Genomic DNA, 22756 nt, shown 5'->3' with positions numbered 1-22756 from the left:
AGTCATTGGAGTCTGTTTTCTGTCCGTCTTCAGGAGAATGTCTTTGGTCCCCAGTGCCACCAGTGTCGAGTTGGCACCTTCGCCCTGCGTGCAGATGATCCTCTGGGGTGCAGCCCCTGCTTCTGCTTTGGGCTGTCACAGCTCTGCTCAGAACTGGAGGGTTACGTGAGAACCCCGGTGAGTCACGCAGTTGCAGTGTCCTATTAACCTCTCGCCCTTGAGGGTCAGGTAAGTTATTAATTCTGGGCTGCAGATTTGGGTCAGGATGTGAGTCAGAGCTCCTCTCTGCTGTCCAGGGAGATAAACGGGCTGGAACTGAGGATGTTCCATGCTGCTCCTTACTGATCTATTCAGAGGCTTCCCTGGGTGAGAAGATAAAACTCTAGCACATCCACTGTGGGCAGCAAGAGCTGGGCCCTAACTGCAGAAGTGCGGAGCTCTTTCAGATATATTAGTACAGATGGCTAGTTTAAAGGCAAGCCCTTCCTGTCCCTGTGTGAGTCGTGATCTCTTGTGTCTGAGGAAGGCTGGGGGAATCCAACAGCTCCAGCACAGGTGCTGCATTCCTAATCAGAAGTGTATCTTTCTTCTCTTGACAACTAGGTGACACTGGCTCCTGATGGGCCTCTTCTGCATGTGGTGTCACTGAGTGACCTGAGGGGCACCACCGAGGGGGTGTATTTCCAGGCCCCTGACATCTTGCTGGATGCTGAGACTGTCCATCAGCACGTCCACGCAGAGCCGTTTTATTGGCGGTTGCCAGAGCAGTTCCAGGGAGACCAGGTGAGCACACACCTGGCCCAGAGCTGCCCCCCTCCTAGGGGTTAATAGATGCCATTTGCAGTCACAAGACTGCCATTCTGTTCTTGAGTCCACTGATTCTTCTTCTAAGCGAGGAGGAGGTGTTCAACACTTACAACAGTCTCTACATGTGCATGGATCTTTACATTTTTCATCAATTTCTCAAGTATTTGCAAAAGTTTGAATCAGACTGTTTTTCTCCATCCTAAAGCAGACATTAAACAAACACAGATTTGCTAGCTCAGTGCAAGCGAAGGTGCTGTATGTGCAGGGGGAGGGGCTTACTATAAAACAGTCATGATTTCCATATACGTATATTGAAAAAAGTCATGAAAGTCAGAGTGTGCATTTTTTCTTTATACAGACATCAGAGCCTATGTGTGAATTCACCATGATCTTTAAAATTTGCAAATATATCTCAAAAATATTTAAAATATAGATGATTTTGAATTCAAAAGACCTTGAAAATACCTAGAATCATTCCTGCATTGGGTCATTTTGGAGCTCACCTGTGTTATATCAAGCAGAAGTATAGCAGCCAGGCACTGGTGGCTCATGCTTGTAATCCTAGCTACTTGGGAGGCTGAGATCAGGAGGATTATGGTTTGAGGCCAACCGTGGCAAATAGTTCTTCAACACCTACCTCCAAAATAACCAGAGTAAAATGGGCTGGAGGTGTGGCTCGAGTGGTAGAGCCCCTGTTTTGCCAGTTGAAGCCTTGAGTTCAAACCCCAGTTTCATAAAAAAATAAGAATAAAAAAAAAAGAAGTACAGTTTAGGCTAATCTAGTAAAGTGTGACTAAGTAAAATTAAAAGGAAGCAAATTCAAACAACACATTTCACCCATTGTACTTTTTTTTCTGTATCAGGGTTTGAACTCAGGGCCTTGCACTTGGACCACACTCATAGTCCTTTTCCTTTTAGCTAGCACCTCATGCTTTTGCCCAGGGCTAGCCTCGGACCATGATCCTCTTACCTATGCCTCCTAAGTAGCTGAAGTACAGACGTGTGCCACCACACTTTGTTTTTGAGATAATGGTCTCTAACTTTTTGCCCAGGCTGACCTCAAGTGGCAGTCCTCCTATCTCCACCTCCCAAGTAGCTGGAGGATGTATTTTTAGCTTCCAGGCTTTCTTTAAAATGTTTTTAAACCAAGGCAGTGCCAGAGAAATAAACAAAGTGTTTATTATTTGTTAGCTCCTGGCCTATGGTGGCAAACTAAGGTACAGTGTGGCCTTCTACTCTTCTGATGGCATTGGCACCTCTAATTACGAGCCTCAAGTTCTCATCAAAGGAGGCCGGACCAGGAAGCAAGTCATTTACATGGATGCTCCAGCCCCAGACAACGGAGTGAGAAAGGATCAAGAAGTGGGAATGAAAGAGGTGATGATGTGGTCTCTTCACATGGGTTCCTTAAAGATGTGAACTGTGCTGTCAGTGTGATGCAATTGCAATTGATTTTGCTTTCCGGAGTTTTAGTCACTCCGGTCAGCTGAGGTCCAAATATATTAACTGGGAAAATCGAGAAATAACCAATTGATGTTCTAAATGGCACACCATGCTGAGGAACCTGATGAAATCTCATGCCATTCTGCTCTGTCCTGCGGGAGTTGTACTTATCCAGTGTGTTCGCCCTGTGTGGACTACCTGCCCATTAGTCACCTAGTAACAATGCCAGATCAGCCGTCACAGAATCACTGTGCCAGTGTTTGAGTAACTCTTATTTTTCTTAATAATGGCCCCAAAGCAAAAGAGTAGGCTTACCTACTCTTTTAACAATTTTACCAGGTCAATCTAGTAAAGTGTGACTTAGTAAAATTAGGAGGAAGCAAATCCAACCAACACACTTCAGCGACGTTCTATGTCAACAAGAGAACTGCTCTATTACTTATTGTTAATTCTTAGTGTGCCTAGTTTATAAATTAAACTGTGTCATAGGGGAAAAAAACATACTATTTGGTACTAGGTGAGTTTTCAGACATCCACTGGGGATCTCAGAATGTGCCCCCCAGATTCAGGGGGGACTTGGTTGATTTAGTGGGAGTCGCATCTGATCTTGGTATGCTAGCTTCAACTTGTGTCTATCTAATGGCAGAGAAGTCTTCAGACTTGCTAAATTTGGAAAGTGTCTGTTCTTAAGCAGATGTTTGTTGAGTGTTCACTGAGTGGCTGGCCCTGGCTTGGGCCATGGGTATCTGTCTATTGAAAAGTGCAGCTCTTTGTCAGTTAAACTTAATGGCATGCCCAGCATAGAGCTGATTTCTGAAGAAATTAGTGAACTAGGCATGCGTGCTGTGAGGTCAGATGCCAAGGAAAGTTTGTGCTCTGAATTTGATTTAGTATATCTCTCATCCACAGGATTTTTGGAAGTATTTTAACTCTGTCTCTGAGAAACCAGTCACACACTCAGATTTTATGTCTGTCCTCAGCAATATTGAGTACATTCTTATCAAGGCATCGTATGGTCAAGGATTACAGCAAAGCAGGTACTTGGAAGCTTCTAGAACTTTGGTTGTTCCATTTGACATGGAACCAAAAGGATTTGATTCACTTCACTTCCATTACCTACATCTTCATTAATTTGTTATCTATTTCTTATCTGAACTTGGTTAAGTATTAATATCTGTGTTAGTCAGCTTTTCGTCACTGTGACAGAACACCTGAGAGAAACAGTTCAAAAGGAGGAAAGGCTCATTTTGGCTCACAGCATCAGAGGTTTCAGTCCATGGTCAGCTGGCTCCGTTGCTTTTAGGCCTGTGACAAGACAGAAGTATCATGGCGGAAGGGCAAAGCAGAAAAAAACTGCTCACCTAGTGGCAGCAAGGAAGCAGAGAGAGAGAGTGATCCAGGGTCTGAGCACAGAATAAGCCCTTCAAAGGCACAGCCCCAGTGACCTAGGTCCTACCCCTAGAGTTTCCACCATCTTCCAATAGCACTGTCAGCTGAGGACCATGCTTAGAATCCATGCACCTTTCTGTGCATTTCAGATCCAAAGTATGACAATGTCCTTACAGAATGGAATGTGTGAATTACAAATTACCCACCTACCATGCTAGTGTGTATATAAACTGTAAGTCCATCATGGTGGAATCTTAGATGAAGATCTAATGTAAAAAATAAGAGACATTACTCTTTTCTGCCCTTGAAAGCTACAATGTCCATTTTTTTGTAATGATGTATAAAGAATAATGTCATACTCATTTTATTCTTTGGCCCATAGAAGTTAATAGAGCAATCCAGTACTTGAAGAGGGCTTTTGGGTGCACTTTCTGTAACATTTTTAAGCTCTAAAGTGTTGTCTGAGGACCTTCACTGTGTAATGATATGCTAATGCAATTTAATGTATTTTGTTTGTAATCATAAGTAATCCAAGCTGGGAGGGGATCTCTGGGTTAATATATATGCAAATATTATGTCACATGGAGTGTTCCAAGGAATTTATCAACTGTTAACTTTTCCCCCTCACTTCTTCACACACTGTGTGCACAGAATCTCAAATATTTCGATGGAGGTTGGCAGAAAGGCAGTTGAGCTGCATCCCGAGGGAGAGGTGGCATCTCTGTTAGAGAACTGTCTCTGTCCTCCTGGCACAGCTGGCTTCTCCTGTCAGGTAGGACAACTTTAGTTAAAATCTGTTTCCTTATTTCAAGTTGAAATGGATTTGTTTATGGCAACTCCAAGTGAGGAACAGAACATGTGTGAATCTGTAGTACCAATTTTTATCTCTTCATGAATTGATGGAGTTTTTAAAAAAATTTACTAAAATATACATAATGTCAGATTTACCGTCCTAACCGTTCTTAAGCATAGCAATCAGAGGTCCTAAGTGTGTTCACATTGTTGTACATTCTCCAGCATGCTTCTCAATGTTCAAGTCTGAAACTACTCCCAACTCAAAAACTCCCCGTTCCCCCTGTCCCCAGCCCCTCTGGCCACAGTTCGAGTAACTATCTCTGTGAATTTGATCACTCTTAGTCCCCCAGAGGAGTGGAGCCATAGGTATTTGTAGTTTTTTAAGTGACATTTCTTATTTTCCATAATGTCCTCAAGTTCATCCATGTGTTAACATGTGACAGGACCTCCTTTTTAAGGCTGAGTAATATTCCATTATATGGATGTACTTATTTTACTTACCTACTCGTCCTTCTGTGGGCACTTGGAGGGCTCCCACCGTTTGATTTATGAATACTTCTATGAACAGGGGAGTGAAAATACGCATTCATATCTCTGCATTCAATTCTTTTGGATATACCTGAGGTGGGATTGATGGGTCACGTGGGAATTCAGTTTTTAATTTTGGAGGAGCCTCCATACTGTTGTCCACAGCAGCTGCACCATTTCACATTCCCACCAGCAGTACACAAGAGTCCCAACTTCTCCCAGCCTCACCAGTGCTGGTTACTCTGTCATTTTGCTAGGAGACGCCTTGTGGGTGTGAGACGTTGTATCATGGTGGCTTTGATATGCGTTTCCCTAGTGGCAGAGATGTTGAACCACTTTCTTTGTTGGCTGTTTGTATGTTTTCACCAGCCAAATGTATTCAAGTCCTTTATCTAGTTTTTAAACAGATTGTTCATTTTTTGTTTCTTTTCATCCCTTCAGGACTGTGCCGCTGGGTACCACAGAGGGAAGCTCCCGGAACATGGTGGCAGGGGACCCCATCCTCTACTTGCTCCTTGTGTACCTTGCAGTTGCAACAATCACAGTGACACCTGTGACCCTGAAACTGGAAAGTGTCTGGTATGCTTGCTTGCGTGGGCACTGGACTGAAGTTTAGAGTCAGGGTGGATGCTTGAGTGTTTGAATGTCTGGTCTGTACTTCTGACTATAGACCAGTTCCTTGGTTTAATGGGAGGTTACATTTACATAAATATCAAATAAGAAAGGCATAACTCAGTAATTTGCCATTGCCAGTGGAAATTATTTTATAAATCTTACTTCCTTGAGGAATTTGTTGGTGGGCATCAACTGACAATTAGTTCAATGTGTCTTGTTCTAATTTGCAATACTGGTGGCCATAGTCAAAGTAGATGAGAGCATTGTTCAAAGTGTTTGAAGACTCACCTGGAGGTCTAAAATAACTTACTGTCTATGGTGAAAATGTGTTTTTCTGTGGAGAGTAGGGCCCTTGCATTACATTTTAAAAAATGCGTTTTCAACTAGGGGATAACCCAATCAAATATTCATCTCTTAATATGCACTTTCCCTATACCAGATTGGTATTGAAGGCACAAGGAAAAAAAACCACACAGCAGCCATGTATCTGTGATTTTCTTAGGCCAACCAGGACTTACTGATAACACAAAATAATCTAATATCTGTTCACTACTTCTGAAATCTCATTCTTTTTTTTCTTTCTTTTTTGTTTTGGTGGTACTGGGGTTTGTACTCAGGGCCTTGTGCTTGCTAGACAGGTGCTCTACTGGTTGAGCCATACTTCCAATCTTTTTGCTGTGGTTGTTTTGAGATGGTGTCCTGCTTTATGCCTGGGGCCAGTATGGACAGCAGTCCTCTTACTTGTGCTTCCCTTCATAGCTGGGGATAACAGATGCCACCATGCCCAGTCATTGGTTGGGATGGGGTCTTGCAAACTTTTTGCCCAGGCTGGCCTGGAACTGAGATCCTCCCAATCTTTGCCTCCTAAGTGTCTACAATTCAAGGTTTGATGAAATCTCATTTATCACGGTACCTCACGTGGAAACGTTGGTTACTTGTATAAATTGTGCCAAGACCAAATTGCTCAGGTAGAGTTATCTAATGAAAGGAAAGGGAAGTCCTCACCAATAAAGACAAGAACCCCAGACATCATGGGTGGGGCCTGATCACAAGGAAACAAGGACTGAATTTTGGGTCCCAACTGGCCATCAGCCACACCCTACCATCTTCCTTTTCCAATCAGTGGGTGCTTATACAAGGAATTTTAAGGCAATTTCCTTTGGGAAGAGTCTTACATGATAGGAGTACTTAGTAGTAGCAGGTGAAGTTAGGAAAAGAAGTACCACATTTCTGTATGACAAAGACTGTTGTTAACCTTTGCCAGCTCCATGGTATGTGAGGAATCAGTTATTTCAGTCACACAAGGTAAATTGGTCTTAATAAAGATGACATAGCTACATCACTATTAAAAAATGGTTCCCTCTAATTAGATTATGCTCCAGGCAAAGCAATGGCCTAATAAAGAAAATGGGAAGATCTCATTCAAGGATTTAAGGAGAATTGATTTCAGGCAAATAGAGTAAGCTGTTAAATTGATTGGTTCTTTCATGCTACATCTTTCCTTGGTGCAGCCAACTATTTTAACAAGATGATGCATTCATAGGGTCTTCAGTTCCTGCTCTGTCTCTCTTGGCCCAAGTCTGTCAGAACAAAATTATAAGATTACCAGCTGGTCTATGATTTGTAGGGTAGAAATAACTCAGCCTACTTATGCCAGTGTATGAAAGACCATCTTAGTCCATGGCAAAAAAAATCTTTGTAGAGTAAACAATGATTGATTGCTGTCACTTTCCAGGGGCAGTGATTTTCTAGCTGCTACCTGGATATTACCTGGAGTCCATGGAGACCTCACCTGACCCTATTAGTTGAATTTTGCAGTACACAACAATGGCTGTGCCTGCTACTGCAAGACTGGACACAGGTTCTAAATTTGGATGACTCTGTTGCAACCCCATGGCATTCAGCAGAACACATTTTGGTTTTGGTTTTTCCTCCTTTTCTCAGGTCTGGTTACCACTGTTTACCAATTACTATCACCAAAATCATTCTGTACAGCAAGTAGTGTCTGGGCTTAGAATGCAGAATTTCTGGTTATGGTGATCCTTGTAGTCTGACAGAGTCCTGTCATGAACTCTGAACCACAGCTTCCATGCTAAGTGGCTATGTATGGTCCATTTCCACACCTCCACCTGTTTGGGAGCTCACTTACCTTCTGGCAGCTCTGATTAGTCCTGGAACCAGTGCCCTTGGGTCGTGACCTGGTGATACAGTTTAATTTTGTGGAGCCATTGAGATAAGCGCCTAGTTCTGGTTTATTTGTGCAAATTGGCAGTATCTTAACTAACTTGCAAAACTCCTTGGTCCAATCTGTCTTTCATATACCCAAAGATCCCAAATCTCCAGCCGTCCAGGCTTACTTCCTCTTACCTTGTATACCTGGTGGTCATAGGGAGTAGTTTTTTTTGTGGTCCATTCACCACCCAGGTAGCCATCCACCTTTCACATCATGCCAGAGCCTAACCCCTTTATCCAAGGGTGGGGAGTAGGACATCCTCCAACTGGGGGGGCTGAATCCCCACGACGACGCCTGAGTATTGTTGGCCTTCTCAGTTCTGCTTCCCACTCTTGACCACACACTAAGCACATGCATTCCTCCCACCCACACAGCTCCTTATCATTTCTACCTTCCTCTTTGAGCTGGGGACCCTACCTGTCCTCCTTGTCGTCACCTCATTAGATTACTTTGGTGGTTTGACACAGTAATTCGCTTCCCTTTAGCACAGTCTCCTAAGCACTCTGTCTGCCCTGCTGTCCTAGGCTTGGGTGTCAAGACCTTTATGGATCTGACTTTGTATTCTCCCCTGCTTCATGCTGCTGGGCTTTTGGTATTACCAAAAAAGTGATTGGTCAGAAGAATGATGTGGAAGGGCGAGAAGTCCCTTATCCCTTAACTATGCCCACCATCCCCGTCTGGAGACATTGAATCTCTTTACATTCCAGAAAAGTTGGCAGGCATTCTCTACAACTCCTACACCAACAGAAGCCATGCTTCAGTTCTCGTCAGAAGGTCCTTCTTCTCTGCCACCCTTCTGGGCAGTCATCTCCAATTCCCTAGACTCATGGCAGCAGAAAGGCCATGACTCATTGTATGTTGAAGGGAGATTTTCGTGCTGGAATTGGTGTTAGTAGTGGAACTCCTGATCAGCTGCTTCCACCATCTCTCTTCATCTAATAATTATTTCTTGTCAGCATCATGCTATGTTAGGAAAACAAGTATTTATCACTTCTGTTTTTAAGTGATTGCAAATTTTACTTGTAAAGAAAGATTCCTTTGAGGATCCAAGTGGGTCCCAGTAAAGTTGATTTTCGTCAACTGAAATAGGAATATAATTTTAAGTAGAAAAATACTGGAATGCTTTTTAATTGAAAAGGGTTTACCAAAATGGCTTTTTGAAACATTTCTTTCTATATAATTTCTGACTGCCAAGGATGAAAGGCAGAGTCATTGTGAGAGCTTGCTCTTGTTGTCTTTCCATCTCAGCTGCTTCAGATGTGGAGACCTGCACACTGGGGCTGAGCAGTGATGAACTGAGCAAAAACAGGCTTGAAATTAGCATCAGAAGATAAGAATTTCTTGTGCTTTTAGTGTAAAAAAAAATAGGTGTACTCTTCTTTAATAAGTCCCACTGATGACATCAGAGTTAGTGGAGTTCACTTGGTTATTGCAGGAAGCGATTGGTGGGGCTCTAAGACTCTGAGTTTTTGTCTCCTGTTGTTGTCTGCTCCCGGATTCATAGATCCATTCACTTCTGCTGTCTCAACTTCCTATACATGGTCATGGAGGCCCAACTGGGGCTTGAAATTATTTTGGGGTCACTGTATATTTTAGATCCCCATTGTAAGATTCTAAAAGCTGGTGCTTTTAGGGGTCTGGAATGTTTCCCTTCAGAAGAATGGGCTAGTAATGTCTAGGCTGTCTTAGATAAATGCAGTCTTATGATGAGTGAAGGCCACAGAGCTGGAGAGGTTCCAGGATTTTCAAAATGGTATACAAAATGCTGCCCCTTCCTTAAGAATTAAAAAAGAAAAGCTAGCTGACATGGAACATGGTAGCTCTTAGCTATTGCAATAAGAATGATGTCTAATCCTTTCTGTTGTTTTCCACTTCTTTCCAAATGTGGGACTCCAGAACTGCAGTGACAACACAGCTGGTGACCACTGTGATGTGTGTGCTCCAGGCTACTATGGGAAGGTGACAGGCTCGGCCCAAGACTGTTCTCCGTGTGCCTGTCCTCACCGCCCCCCTGCCAGGTGAGCCTGCACAGGTGCAACCTGCCCATGGGCTCCACACCCAGCCTCGCCTTACAGGGTCTCTAGCACTCTGTATTCATTTTCTCCATGTGGTGACATGACCCAATTTTAAGAAACAGCATTCATTTTCATAAGAATTTGAACAAGATCTTTTCAAAAACAGCATCCGTGTTGCTCTTGGGTGTTAGAATAGAACTTTGTAGGATTATTTTAAGACTAACTTTACCCCTCAGTTATATGTCCAGCTATGTATATTATGAATAATGATACAAAAGAATGCAATTCTTATTTCATTTAAGGGAATAGGCTTAGAATTTGTATGTGCTAGTGCTTGATAAAGTACTAAAATCTACTGGTGATAAAATCAGAATGAGTTTACCTCATATTCATGATATTTGCAAAGAATTAACCAGCATGCCAAAAGAACTAGAGACTTGAGTGGGAATTGAGATATCAATGGATTTTCTTTGGTTTAAATTGAAATTATAATTCATAGATAACATTTTATTATCACTTAGATTATTTGGCAAGGCATTGAACATAAAAGGATCAAATGCCAACTTTTGATATATTAAACTGAAGTTTGCTTTTTAGTATTTGTTGGAATTTTCTTTTACTATCTCCAAGTAAGTGATGTTTGATGATGCATGCACTATATACACTTACCTTGTAAACTGTCAAGCATTCTAAAACTTTTGTTGTTTTTGGTATTAAATCTGTATGTAAAATTTGACTCATCAACTCCATTTCCATAGTTTGTTCTATAGAAATACTTGCATATGTATGTAAAGGTGGGTGTGTTTTATATTGCTCATCATCATAAGAAATTGGGAATAAAATGAAATATCTACCTATAGGGGGTTGAATACATACTTTATGATACATTTCCTAGAGTAAGCTATCATGCAAACACAGAGAAAACAGTAAAGAATTTTTGGGACCAGGACAAATGGAAGTGTGTAATTGAATATGTACTGTGGTGACATTTGGGAAATAATTCATTTCCATGTGTATATCCACATCCATGGCCACTTGGCTATATTTAAATGGATGCTTCGCCTTTCTACTTTGTAATTGCTGTGCTGTATGAGTACTGCATTTTACTTCTTCTGTAAAAATGTTTATCCCCCAAACTCATATTATTAGAACTAAAAGAGAGTGTGAGGATGTCAGCATTCTATGTGTGCTCTGAATCTGATAGGCCCCAAAGCACATGTCTTACTCTCTGCATATTTTGCGTTTCCATGAAAGTCTGTCCCCTTATTTAAGGAGGAGAAAGAAGTCAGAATTGGTGTGAGGCTGATAATTCTTGCTAGATATTTCATCTCAGTAGCCAGTAAGGATCCAGACTTGATTCCACCTGGGTTAGGTTGGATTGGGTTTGGTTGGGTTTCAATAATTTATAGGTCCCTAGCTTAGTCTGTAGGTGGCGCCTAGAAGAGGAAGGCATGAGCCAAAAGCTACTCTGTAAAGATCAACATCTGAGTAGATTGTTAAACCTTGAAGGGCTCTGTCTGTCATTCTGCTTCTGCTAGTCTACTGCGTGACTCCCTCCCTACTGTAGATCATTCATTTTCAAGTTCTCCCAGACTCAGACTTTTCTTTCCTCTGGCTGTCCTCTTCGCCTCTCATTACAGGCAATGATGTTTCATTTTTCAGCAATGGTTCAGCCTTCTCCCTGCTATTTTTCATGCTTGCTCATAGACAGTTCAACTCTTACCACCTTAGTCTCTGAGCAAGATCCTCTTTTATGTGGGAAACTTTCTTGCATGACTCGTTAAGATCAGGTCTTCTACTTAGCACTCACATGTCTGTCACATTCCAGAACTGGCCTCTTAAATCCCTTCTGGATACAAGAAGTGCATAATTAACATTGCTTGCATGTTTATTTTCCTTCTTTCTGCCCATCAGGTTTCAACTCTAAGAAGCTTGTCTAATTGTCCAATGTAATTGATTAACTTTTAGACCAGTGTGCTGAACCTTAACCATGATGAAAAAGTATCTTAAGAAAGATTTGAAGGGAAATATCTGAAAATTCAATTAAAAAAATCTTTTCTTCCAGTTTCAGTCCCACTTGTGTCATGGAAGGTGACAGTGATTTCCATTGCAATGCTTGCCTCCTGGGCTATGAAGGACAGTACTGTGAGAGGTAAGCTGCTGAACAAGCATATGGTAATCAATATGGGGACATATTTACCAATGTGACTTGGGAGTCTTTATCAATTTGTAAATGCATAGTTGCTGTGGGACCTCATTGCTATTCCAAAACAAGTCTCTCGAGGTGAATGTGTGCATTGTATTTCATTCAGCAGAAATGATGATCTTCCCTGGCCAGGGGCAGGCGTGTGTATTTACTACTGGTGTTGATTGCACCATCTGTACCAATTCTCTTCCTTTCATAGGTGCTCTGCAGGTTACCATGGCCACCCTCAAACGCTGGGTGGCAGCTGTCAGAAGTGTGACTGCAGCATGCAAGGCTCTGTTCACAGTGACTGTGACCGCACATCCGGGCAATGCGTCTGCAAGCCAGGGGCCACAGGGCTCAGATGCGAGGAGTGTCAACCGAGGCACATGCTGGTGGAGAGCAACTGTGTTTGTGAGTGCTTCTCCCCTGCATGCTTAAAACTGGGTGAGGGGAGAAGTGGTTACAGTGCCCTACTGGGTCAGCAGGACACTGCAGTCTTCTTACACTTTCTGCTTTGTTTTATTATTTCATCATGATTTTGTTATTTACTGAGCGCAGACTGCTCCTGCAGCAGCTGTGGAGTGGCATTTATTCCTCTGGCACCCAGTACAGCACGATCATTTCGACTTCATGGTTTGGCTGTGTTGGTATTCCCTTTAGTGGAAGCCACAGTACAGGAGAAGAAATGCCACAGTGGGGTCGTCATTGGTTGACACTGCTATGATCAAATTTCATTATGGCTTCAGCTCTTTTTTGTTGTTTTTCCTTGACTTATGTTACCAGTGAGTGCAAGCCATGGTCACCTTAGAATATCTTCTCAGTGGCTCATGGTGGCCTTAGGAAGGAAAGACGATCATGATGTTGAGGAGGTTTTTCCCTTTTGCTTGTGTTTGTTATAAGCAAAAACACCCCTGTTGTCTTCTCCATGGCCCTTCATTTGTCCTCGCTGAGTGAGCGTCTGCAAACTGTTTGAGGAAGCAACAGACTGGGTTTTAGGAGGAAATTCTGAGAGACTTTGCACTTGTGTGGCCCCAGAGATGTCACTGATGATCTGAGATCACTTGAGAGTATCAGCTTAGCACTTCCTTCTATACCCACCAGCCACAGCTAAAGAGAGAAGGAGAACAGCTGTGGTCTGTGGGCATGTTCTCTGCCCACCGAGGTTCTCACCACCAAATGGCTCATGCAGGTCCATGGGACAACAGGCCAGCCACCTAGCATCACCTTCCCTTTTTCTCTGTTTTCCTTCTCTTCTAGCCTGTGACGATGAGTGTGTGGGCGTGCTGCTGGATGGCCTGGATGGTGGTACTCATGCCATTCTGTCTGTGAACCTCTCTGGTGTTTTCCCTGCCCCCTATGGGATTTTGTCAAACCTGGAAAATCAAACTAAGTATTTCCAGGTAAGTACTGGGAATACAGAGATGGATAGGCACATGTATCATTCAGAGAGAGAGAGCATCAGAGGAGGTGGTAAGAGTCAGTCTGACTGTGCCCCTACACAAAGTCAGGGCATCCCCCATGTGCACACAGTGTAGGAGTCTTACTTCTACCATCCACCACTGGGAGGTTTCAGCATTACTTAAAGGTGACCAGTGACAGGGACCTCATCATCTCACACCTAACTGGTGTCCCTGAGGGACTGGTGTCCCTGACTCTGATGGTTAGGAGTCACTCCTTGCAACTCTGCCCCATGGTCCTTGTTCTGCACTCAAATAAGACAACAGCCCCTCCATCCTCTTCAGGCCTCCCTTTGGGTATTTGAAAACTGTCTTAATATAAATACAGAAATAAATCTGGATAGTATCTTTTTTAAGGTTGGATTATACCAAAGACAAAACATTTTCTCTTGTTAACTAGAATTATGTTACACAGAAGTCTTCCTCCTAAGAAGGTGGCTAAAACCTCAGCAGATTGCCAGGCACGGTTGGCTCATGCCTGTAATCTTAGCTACTCAGGAGATGGATCAGGAGGTTCATGGTTTGAAGCCAGACCGGGGAAATAATTCATGAGACTCAACACAAAAAATAGCCGGTAGAGTGGCCTAAGTGTGAGGTAGCAAGTGTGAGTAACAAGTTTGAGGCCCTGAGTTCAAACTCCAGTAATACCCAAAAAATCCAAAAAGTCTCAATGGGTAAATGCTAGGTTTAAGTTTTGTCATCAAGGTCTGCCCAGAAAGGATGAGAAGTTAAGAAATTGACTTGGTCCCATCCTTTTCTGACACTTTAATTCTAATTGGAAAAAATACAACTCTTAAATTATGCTTTATCCCTTATGAGATCATCTGTTCACCAGGTCAGATGGTAATAAAAAGGATCATCTTTCCTAAATGACTTTCTGTAGATGACAGCATTTTTGTGTGCTCAGGCCTGAGTGTGTGTTGGGAGGGGCTGGTTTTATGATCTATTCTTCTTTACCATAGTCCTTTCTCTACAATTGTAACAAAGAAAGATTAAAGACCCCAAGAGATGTTTTTATGTTATTTTTCTCAAATAGCAAAAAGTGTTTTTGAAAGGTGAAAACTTCTGCATCCATTAAAAAATTCTAAAAAAACAAAAGGAAGAAATACTTAATTTTTTCCCAACCACTACATAGACAATCAATAAATTCTGTTTTCTGCCAGGAATGTAACTATATCTTGAATTTATCAAGTGAAGTAAATGCCTGATTTAAATTTTGACTAACTTTGAATAATTTGCTCTAATTTAAACCATTTGTCCATTCCCTTAAGTAACTTTTTTATATTTACATAAAGTATTCAGTGAGGTTAGGAGTGTAAGTATATGATCTGTCATTATTTACAAACACAGAGATCTTGGGCAAATTACTCCATCTCCCCCCAAACAGTAAATGAACTACTTCATAGTGTTGTTAAGGCTTAAATCAAACAAGAAACTAAAGTGCTGGCATAAATTAAGCACTTAATTGTTAACAATTCTGAAGGCTTTTCTTTATTGAATACTTTTTATTTTAGCCTAGTAAGAAATTATAGTTAAAATTTATAACTCCAATATTGAAATAAAGCCAGACTTTTATCTAAGAAACCCAGCAGTCTCCGATTCATGTAGCTATGATTGACAGTTATAAGTAAATGTGAACTGTTTTATTTTTACATGACATTTTCAAATAAAGTGGAATTTCTTTCTGTGAACAAAAGAGAATTAAGTGATTGTTTGTTAAGAACTGGAACATTTTACTTTGGCGCGTTTGTAATGTTTCCTTTGTTCTTCTTAGGAATCTTTATTAAAAGAAAAAATCCAAAAGAATCAGGCAGAAATTCACCTTGAAGGTGTTGCAGAACAAACAACCAGTCTGCAAAAGGAGGTAAATTCTTTGCCTGAAGAACTAGCTCAAGTGATTGCCTTGGGGCTGTCTGGAAGGTTCTGAGTAGGTTAGACCAGCCTCCTTTTCCCAGGAATTGCATTCATCAGATTGGTTCTCAGCCTGCCAGTCTCCATGGTTTAGTGGGAAATGGACCCTGACTTAATTTCTGTTGCCACCCCTGCTGAGGAGGAGAGTTGGGTGCTTGCTTTGCTGTCTGACCCTTGTCTTCTCTGGGCCAGAGTGGGAAGGTGGAGTTAAAGATTGCTGAGGTTTTTTTCCTCCTCTGCCTGGTGAGCAAGAGGCCATTGCTGAACCAGTAACTCACCAGGCAGATGGAGAACAACAGCAGGGACTCAGAACGCCTTGTCCCTGTGATGCACAGCCTTTAGGCTGGGCTGATTCTGATTTTAGGACTTGGGATACCAAGTAAGCTTATCTTCATGTCAGCAGGGAACTGTTTATTTGGTTTAGCTCAGGCCAGATGAATGGGCTTTGGTAATCCTCTTTTCAGATGGGGAGGAGGCCTGTGATCATATTTGTAACTTGTCACTTAGGAATTCCTCAACGTGCATACACATACATGGTCATGCACCCTAAAAGAGTACCAGCTTGGCTGCTGTTAATTTAGAATTAATATGATTTGGGAAGAGTTTTAGGGTTTAAGTATGGGTACCTCAGCAGGCAAACATCTGGCAGGAAGTGATAAGCTGATTAAAATAAACCCTCCCTAACCATTAAAGAAGATTCTCTTTGATCTTGATAAGAAAACACTTTTAGGCCCACTATGAGTTATATAACATTCTTTGAAATTACAAAAAAAAACCTTTCTTTTACAAATTACAAAATTGTTTTTTTTTTTTTCTTTTCTTTTTTTTTTGTTGTGGTGATACTGGGGCTCAAACTCAGGGCCTACACCTTGAGCCGCTCCACCAGAACTTTTTTGTGAAGGGTTTTTTTGAGGTAGGGTGTCGGGGAACTATTTGCCCAGGCTCCTGATCGCTGCCTCATGAGTAGCTAGGATTACAGGTGTGAGCCACCGTGCCCAGCTACAAATTATTAAATCCTTAATAAAAGTAGCAGCAGAGCACAGCTAAGTCTTACTCTCTCAGCTTTGCTGACATTGGCTCACTTCACCCTCGTAACAGCCACATGAGGGACGTGCTGATCCAAACCCAGTTATATAGATAACTGAGAGATGTCCAGGTCTACGCCATGGCAGAAGCAGGTATAAAAACCCATTTGTCTGGCTTTTTGTTCATAGCTCCTAAGGACTAAATTCTCATAGGTCACACAGATCATTAATATTTGACTTTCCACATTTTATCTGCCCTGCATAATGGTGTTTTAGTCAACAATGGACTGCATATATGACAGTAATCTCAAGATTACAACGGAGCTGATGAATGCTAATTAGCTAGTCTAGTCACCTTGTCCTTATCCTAACATTGTGTCAAAAGGCATTACTCATGTGTTCATGGTAGTGTGCTAACATAAATGACCTGCAGTGCTGTCAGTGTCTAAAAGTACAGCACACACAGTGACGTTTAGTGCGTGATACTTGATAGTGAGGACACATGGCTACGGAGCTGGTCAATGAATTTGCAATACTACACTTTTCTCCTTATTACAGGGTACTGCTATGCCAACAGCTGTACTCACCCCATGTCTACTGAGTCTCTTGCTTGTCTTTCCGTAGGAACAATAAGCTATACCATATAGCTTATATACCACCCAGGTGTGCATAAATACTCTGTGATGTTTGCACAGTGGTGAAGTAGCTCCTGAAGGTGCATTTCTCAGAACACATCCCCATTGTTCAGTGGCTGTCCTGGGATTCTAAAGTGAAAAGAGGGTCTTCACAGTATAGACGTGGAAAATCCAGGGTTTGATAGTCAGTTAGGCTGCTTATAAAAATATGCCATCTTGGGCTAGGCGTGATGGTACCTGCCTGTATACCCAGCTACTCAGGAAGCAGAGATAGGGGAGGCACAAGATGCTATCTGAGAAAAAAACTAAAAGCTGAGGGAATGAGTCACGTGGTAGAGGGCTTGCCTCGTAAGCAGGAGGCCCTGAGTTCAATCCCTAGTACTGGGTTGGGTGAGGGAGGGTGAGGCAAGAGGATCATAAGTTTGAGGCGAGCCTGGGCTACCCAGTGAGTTTGAGGCCAGCCTGAGCTACATAGAGGCCCTGTCTCAAAAAATGAACATATATGTATGTGTGTGTGTATGTGTGTGTGTACTTATATGCACACACATACATATTATACATGCATTATACATATTGTATATACATGTGTATAAGATACACGTTATATATGTACATATATGTGTATTATACATGCATATACACACGTCATATAATTGCATCAAATATACACACACATATATATGCAAAATCCTTTCTCATGCTAATAAGTAGTAAATTATTTCATTAACTACTTAATTGACTTCCAACCCAGAAGTTGGTAATGTAAACCTTGGTTTACATGATCGTATACATCTTTACTGTATATTTTGGGATATATTTTATGACTTAAAAGAGGCATCAGTTGGAATACTGCAGCTTACATTTTATTTAGAGTCGCACTAACCCAAGACTGTTTTTCTGTCAGCTCACTAGAGTGTTAGCAAGTAGCCGACGGGTAAATACAGCAACGGAGAGAATTCTCAACGAGAGTCAAGACCTGGCCAAGTTCCTTGAGCGACTTCAGATAAATGTCAAAGGTAGCGTGTGCAGGGTCGCATCTGAGGACTCTACTTATTCAGTAAGAAGTGTCACCGTCACTTTATTAAACTTACGAACAGATATCTGTGACTTGCACTAGGCTTCCTAGACCAAAAGGACTGGAATATTCCAGGCTGTGGTCTTTTGCTGATAGTTTTCTCTTTTAAACAATGCATGTTTGCTTTCTTAGTTCTGTGATATCTTATACATTACACTTGGATTCTAATTCTTAACTCCCATCACAGGAAAGTTGCTCAGCACAGGAAGCTGACAGGATTTGGGGCTTCAGTTTGGTGCGAGAGTTCATCCACCCTATTGCAGTACTTCAGCCACCCTGCAGTTGAGCCTCATATGGCTTTAAGTGTGCTGTTTTCAGTTTTCTGGCTACCAGAAACATGCTGTTGCAGTCCTTTTGGGGTGATAATGTGAGGGCTTAAGAAGTATAGAATTCAATGCAAAGCATACCTGAAAGAGCAAAAAGGAAGTAAAAGATTAGGAAAAATCCTTTATTAAAGAGTAGTATCGAGTGTCAGTGGTTTATTCATGTAGAAAATACTTACTGAGAAGCTTCTGTATCTGCTCCAGGTTCAAGGAAAGGCTGAGATGAGCACAGTCCCCTCTTTTGTGAGAGTTTGTGGAACCTGAGGAAGACTGGCATTAAGTAAGCCAGGACTCCCAAGTTCAGCAGTGTTTTGTTGGGAAGGCCCAGAGTGCACGGGATGCTCAGGTGCTCTCCCTGGCCTGGCCTGGAGGTCCAGCCCAGTCCAGGTGAATGGAGCAGAACTCACTAAAGAATGATCTACATTCTTCTATTTAGTACTGTCTATCTTGAAGAAACTTATTAAATGATTAATTTTTCCCACAGAAGTCCTTGAAAAGGCAGTCACTTTAAATCGGACCATGGATGAAGATTTCCAGCTTCCCAATTCTACTCTTCAGAATATGCAGCAGCACATTTCATCTTTGCTAGAAATTATACAGAAAAGGAATTTCACACAGTTGTACCAAAACGCCACCCTTGAACTCAAGTAAGTTCCTAGCTCCATTCAACAGCACCATGGAGAGGTGGGGATGTGGTTGCTGGGGGAGAAGGAGGAATAATGGAAAACAGTGCTCACTGGGGACGAATATTGTGAGAGATGTGAGGTCTCCCAGTTCTCCAGCCCCTCCAAATACACAAAGTGTAATCAACACAATCGGTGCAGTCCATCTTTATGTATTTGTACAGTAGGTTCTGGCTTTTTCTGTGACTCTGGAATTACATTTCACCTACCACAAAGAAGAACCTTGGGACACTGTATTTACTGTAGATCAAGTACAAGCCAGTCTGTCATAGAAAACACGGTCTGTGAGGCTGCAGTTGCTCACAGCTGTAATCCTACTACTTGGGAGGTAGAAATCAGGAGAATCTGGGTTTGAGAATAGCCCAGGCAAAAAGTTTGTGAGACCCCACCCCCACCCATTTCAACCAGTGTGGTGGTACGTGCCTGACATCCTAGTCATATGGGAAGCATAAGTAGAAGGATCAAGATTTAGACCAGTCCCAGGCGTAAAGCAGGACTCTACCACCAAAATAACCAAAGCAAAAAAGGGATGGGAACATGGCTTAAGTGGTAGAGGGCCTGCATAGCAAACATGAGGCCCTGAGATCAACCACCAGTACAGCCAAGAAAAAGAAAAAAGAGAAAGATACCTGAGCATCAACTAAGTCTGATGGACAGACACTACCAGAATAATTGAACTCAGTTTTCCAACCCTCATTGCAAACCACCACGTGAAATGACACAGAGGTCCCAAAGAATTATTGCACAATCACAGGGCTTTTTTCTGTGTGTTTTCACAAAGCTGTGACTTGATGCAGCAATGCAACTTGTCTTCCAGCCAGTTTGTGACCAATGTCTTAAGGACTGTTTTAAATAACTGTATAGTATTCCATCAAAGCTCTGTTCTTTCTACTAGCATTTTCAAACTATTTGTAATTTTTTTGCTATTTTAAATTATCTTGTAATGGGTATCTTTCTGTGTTTTTCTATATTTCTGTATATTAAATACTTACATATTTATGTTATATACATATTTCTAATTTTTTCAGAGGAGATATTTAGAATTAGAATCATTTACTCAAAGAATTTGCTTTTTGAGGATTACCAATGTGCATTTTCAAACTATTTTCTAAAATATCTTCTTTTAAAGCAAAGTATACTTTCCTTGTCAACACACAAGAGGGCTAGCTCTACAATGTTTGTCATTGAACATAATTTTTGGCATGTTTGTTGATTCACTATGTGAACCAAATTGAAGGGCTTGAAGCTGGAGGGGGTTCAGAGATAAGACTAGTAATCTGATTACTGGAACGTGAGTCAGAGCCTGGAGGGGGCCCTGAGAGAACTGTGAACTGAATGCCCCTGGAGGAGATGAGAGGAGGATAAAGCCCAGGAGACAGTGTACAGAGCACCCCTCCCATGTGAGGGTGCATGTCACCCTTCACCTTTTATGCTATGTCAGGAGCCATCTGGGCCACCTTCCCAGGAAGGGCAGAACCCCTGACCTGTTAAGCTTGTTGGGGAAGGAGATTCCCAGGCCTGCTCTGGAGGTCCTTGGAAGTCACCTTGTGGGGCTGTCCCTTCCCTCCATCCTCTCATGGTCAGTTTGTTCATTCACTTAGAGAATAAGTAGAGCCCCATGTGGCAACCATGGTGCCAGGAACTAGGGGCCCAAAGAGCAATAGAGCCTTTTTACCAACTAGTAGCTCCTAGTCCTGTCAGGAAAAGTTAATTTCCTGAATGTGAAGTGGGGAAGGCAGGGTCAGCCCCTCTCTCTGCCCAGTTCCCTAGGTTGCCCATGGCCTCCCCTACTGGCTAGGTCCTCTTGTGCCTCTTTCTCTGTCACTGCAGCTCTTCTGTTACTATTTAGAATAAAGTTACTAATTAGATTACTGACTTTTCTCTTTCATATGTAAGTGAAACTACGACTAAAGAAAATCTTATTAAAACAATTAAGAGTTCAAAATGTATCCACTTTCCTATTTTCCATAGATAATCCCTATGTCAAACTACGTGGATTATTTTAGGAATCATTTATCATCAGATCTTTAATTATAGTTATTAGAAAATTGGGGTTTGTGCTCGAGGTTGCCAGTCCCATAGGTAAGCAGATTGGACACATGTCCCAGTTTCACATGCTTCTGTCACCACCACTACATTCAGTGTTTCTCTAGGGCACTCAAGATGTAGCATACGACTGAATTTATAGCCAAGATGTTTTTTAAGGGTGCAGAGATTGACCAGGAAAAGGATGTGAGAGTGGAGGAATCCATGGGAAGAAGCCCATGGAAGTCACCAAGCACACTATCTCCCAACAGCAAAGACACAGTGTGTGTGATGTTTCTGTCCAGGGAATTCTAGAGATTCAGCATCCATGGTTTTTGCAGGGAGCTGGGTACACCTAGCATTGCACCAAAATGCCAGATTCCCAGAAGAGAAGCAGGTGTTCAGCATAAACCGCCTTGCTTGCACAAACAGTCCCGCTAGTGAGATCCAGGCACTGTGATCAGTTAGAGAACAGTGACAATCCTTCTTGCCTTGCCAGGTAGCCTTTCTCAGCTGCCATGTTAACTCCTTTCTGCACACTGAGGAGGAGTGTGGCTTGTAGCTATGTTTCCAAATTGTTTTCTACTCTACTGGTTTCCCAGGGCTATTGAGAGACATCTCACTAAAGAAATGTGTTCCATGATCAGACAAGTTTGGGAAATGCATTGTCTACTAAGGAGAGACAGGTTCTTTATTGCAAGTCTTCGGAAAGTTCTTAGTGCACTAAAATTGTCACAGGGTCCTGGGATATAGACCTAGGCTTCTTTCACCTCAGGACTTTTTCTCATGATATTTGCATAATGATTAATGGGACACTGGAATTGTGAAGAAATGTACTTGGGGAAACATTGGTTAATTCAATTAATCCGACAAATTTTGCCAGAAGAATCTAATGAAGCATGCAGAGTGTTTTGTTGTTAATCTTGTTCCAAGTCATTGCATCAGAATCAGGTCATCTCATAGATGAAATGTGACACTATCTTAAACTTTCTTAGAGATTTAATAATAAAGAATGATAGAATCATGACCAGACATTAGATATATTCAGTTTACTTGTGGGTTATCAATGAACTCTGCTTTAGTTCCTGTTGACTGTTCCATAATACATCTTTATTATAATTAAAACCGTAATTATGTTCAAGTCACTCCTGATGTGACTCTAATGATATCACAGATCAAATGTAAGTGCTTGGAAAGTGTTTTCTGTCCTCTCAAAACCCCGTGACCTGTGAAAGCTGAGAGTATTTTACAAAGCATTTTCCATGAAAATTTTCAAAGTTCATCTGGAATGAAACCAATGAATTAATGAGATAGATTTGACCACTGGAAGGATTGTAGTATGGAATTTTATTCTGTGTAATTATTAATTCACAGTTGATTTAAACAAGCAATTTGACATTTATCAAGGGTGGGAAAGAGATCTTTTGGCTTCCTGAAGCTTGCCTTTATTAATGGTATAAATTACATCTTTTTTAAAGAAAGACTTTGAACTGAAAAGTTTTTTTACAATCCATTTCCTAACTGGCTGCAGTTATATAAACTGGTAGATTCATAGCGAATCACTCAAGAGCTGCTTTATTGCAGTTTCCATCATTAACACAGCAGGTAG

General features: G+C 41.8%; 1 protein-coding gene across 1 annotated transcript in view; it reads left to right on the top strand.

The window, feature by feature from the left end:
- Lama1 (laminin subunit alpha 1) overlaps positions 1-22756 on the top strand; it is a 178735-nt gene that overhangs the window by 116220 nt on the left and 39759 nt on the right. The window contains exons 24-36 of the mRNA XM_074070313.1: positions 34-177; positions 604-783; positions 1999-2184; positions 3160-3287; positions 4291-4411; positions 5404-5541; positions 9707-9828; positions 11891-11977; positions 12231-12424; positions 13271-13413; positions 15245-15334; positions 17946-18057; positions 18924-19086. Coding sequence (XP_073926414.1) covers positions 34-177; positions 604-783; positions 1999-2184; positions 3160-3287; positions 4291-4411; positions 5404-5541; positions 9707-9828; positions 11891-11977; positions 12231-12424; positions 13271-13413; positions 15245-15334; positions 17946-18057; positions 18924-19086 — 1808 coding nt within the window. The remainder of the gene's footprint in view (positions 1-33; positions 178-603; positions 784-1998; positions 2185-3159; positions 3288-4290; positions 4412-5403; positions 5542-9706; positions 9829-11890; positions 11978-12230; positions 12425-13270; positions 13414-15244; positions 15335-17945; positions 18058-18923; positions 19087-22756) is intronic.

This window comes from Castor canadensis, chromosome 4, assembly GCF_047511655.1.
Source record: "Castor canadensis chromosome 4, mCasCan1.hap1v2, whole genome shotgun sequence".
NCBI classification, from domain to species: Eukaryota; Metazoa; Chordata; class Mammalia; order Rodentia; family Castoridae; genus Castor; species Castor canadensis.
Note: the sequence above shows the minus strand (reverse complement) of the source record. Positions and strands in the feature narration are given on the sequence as shown.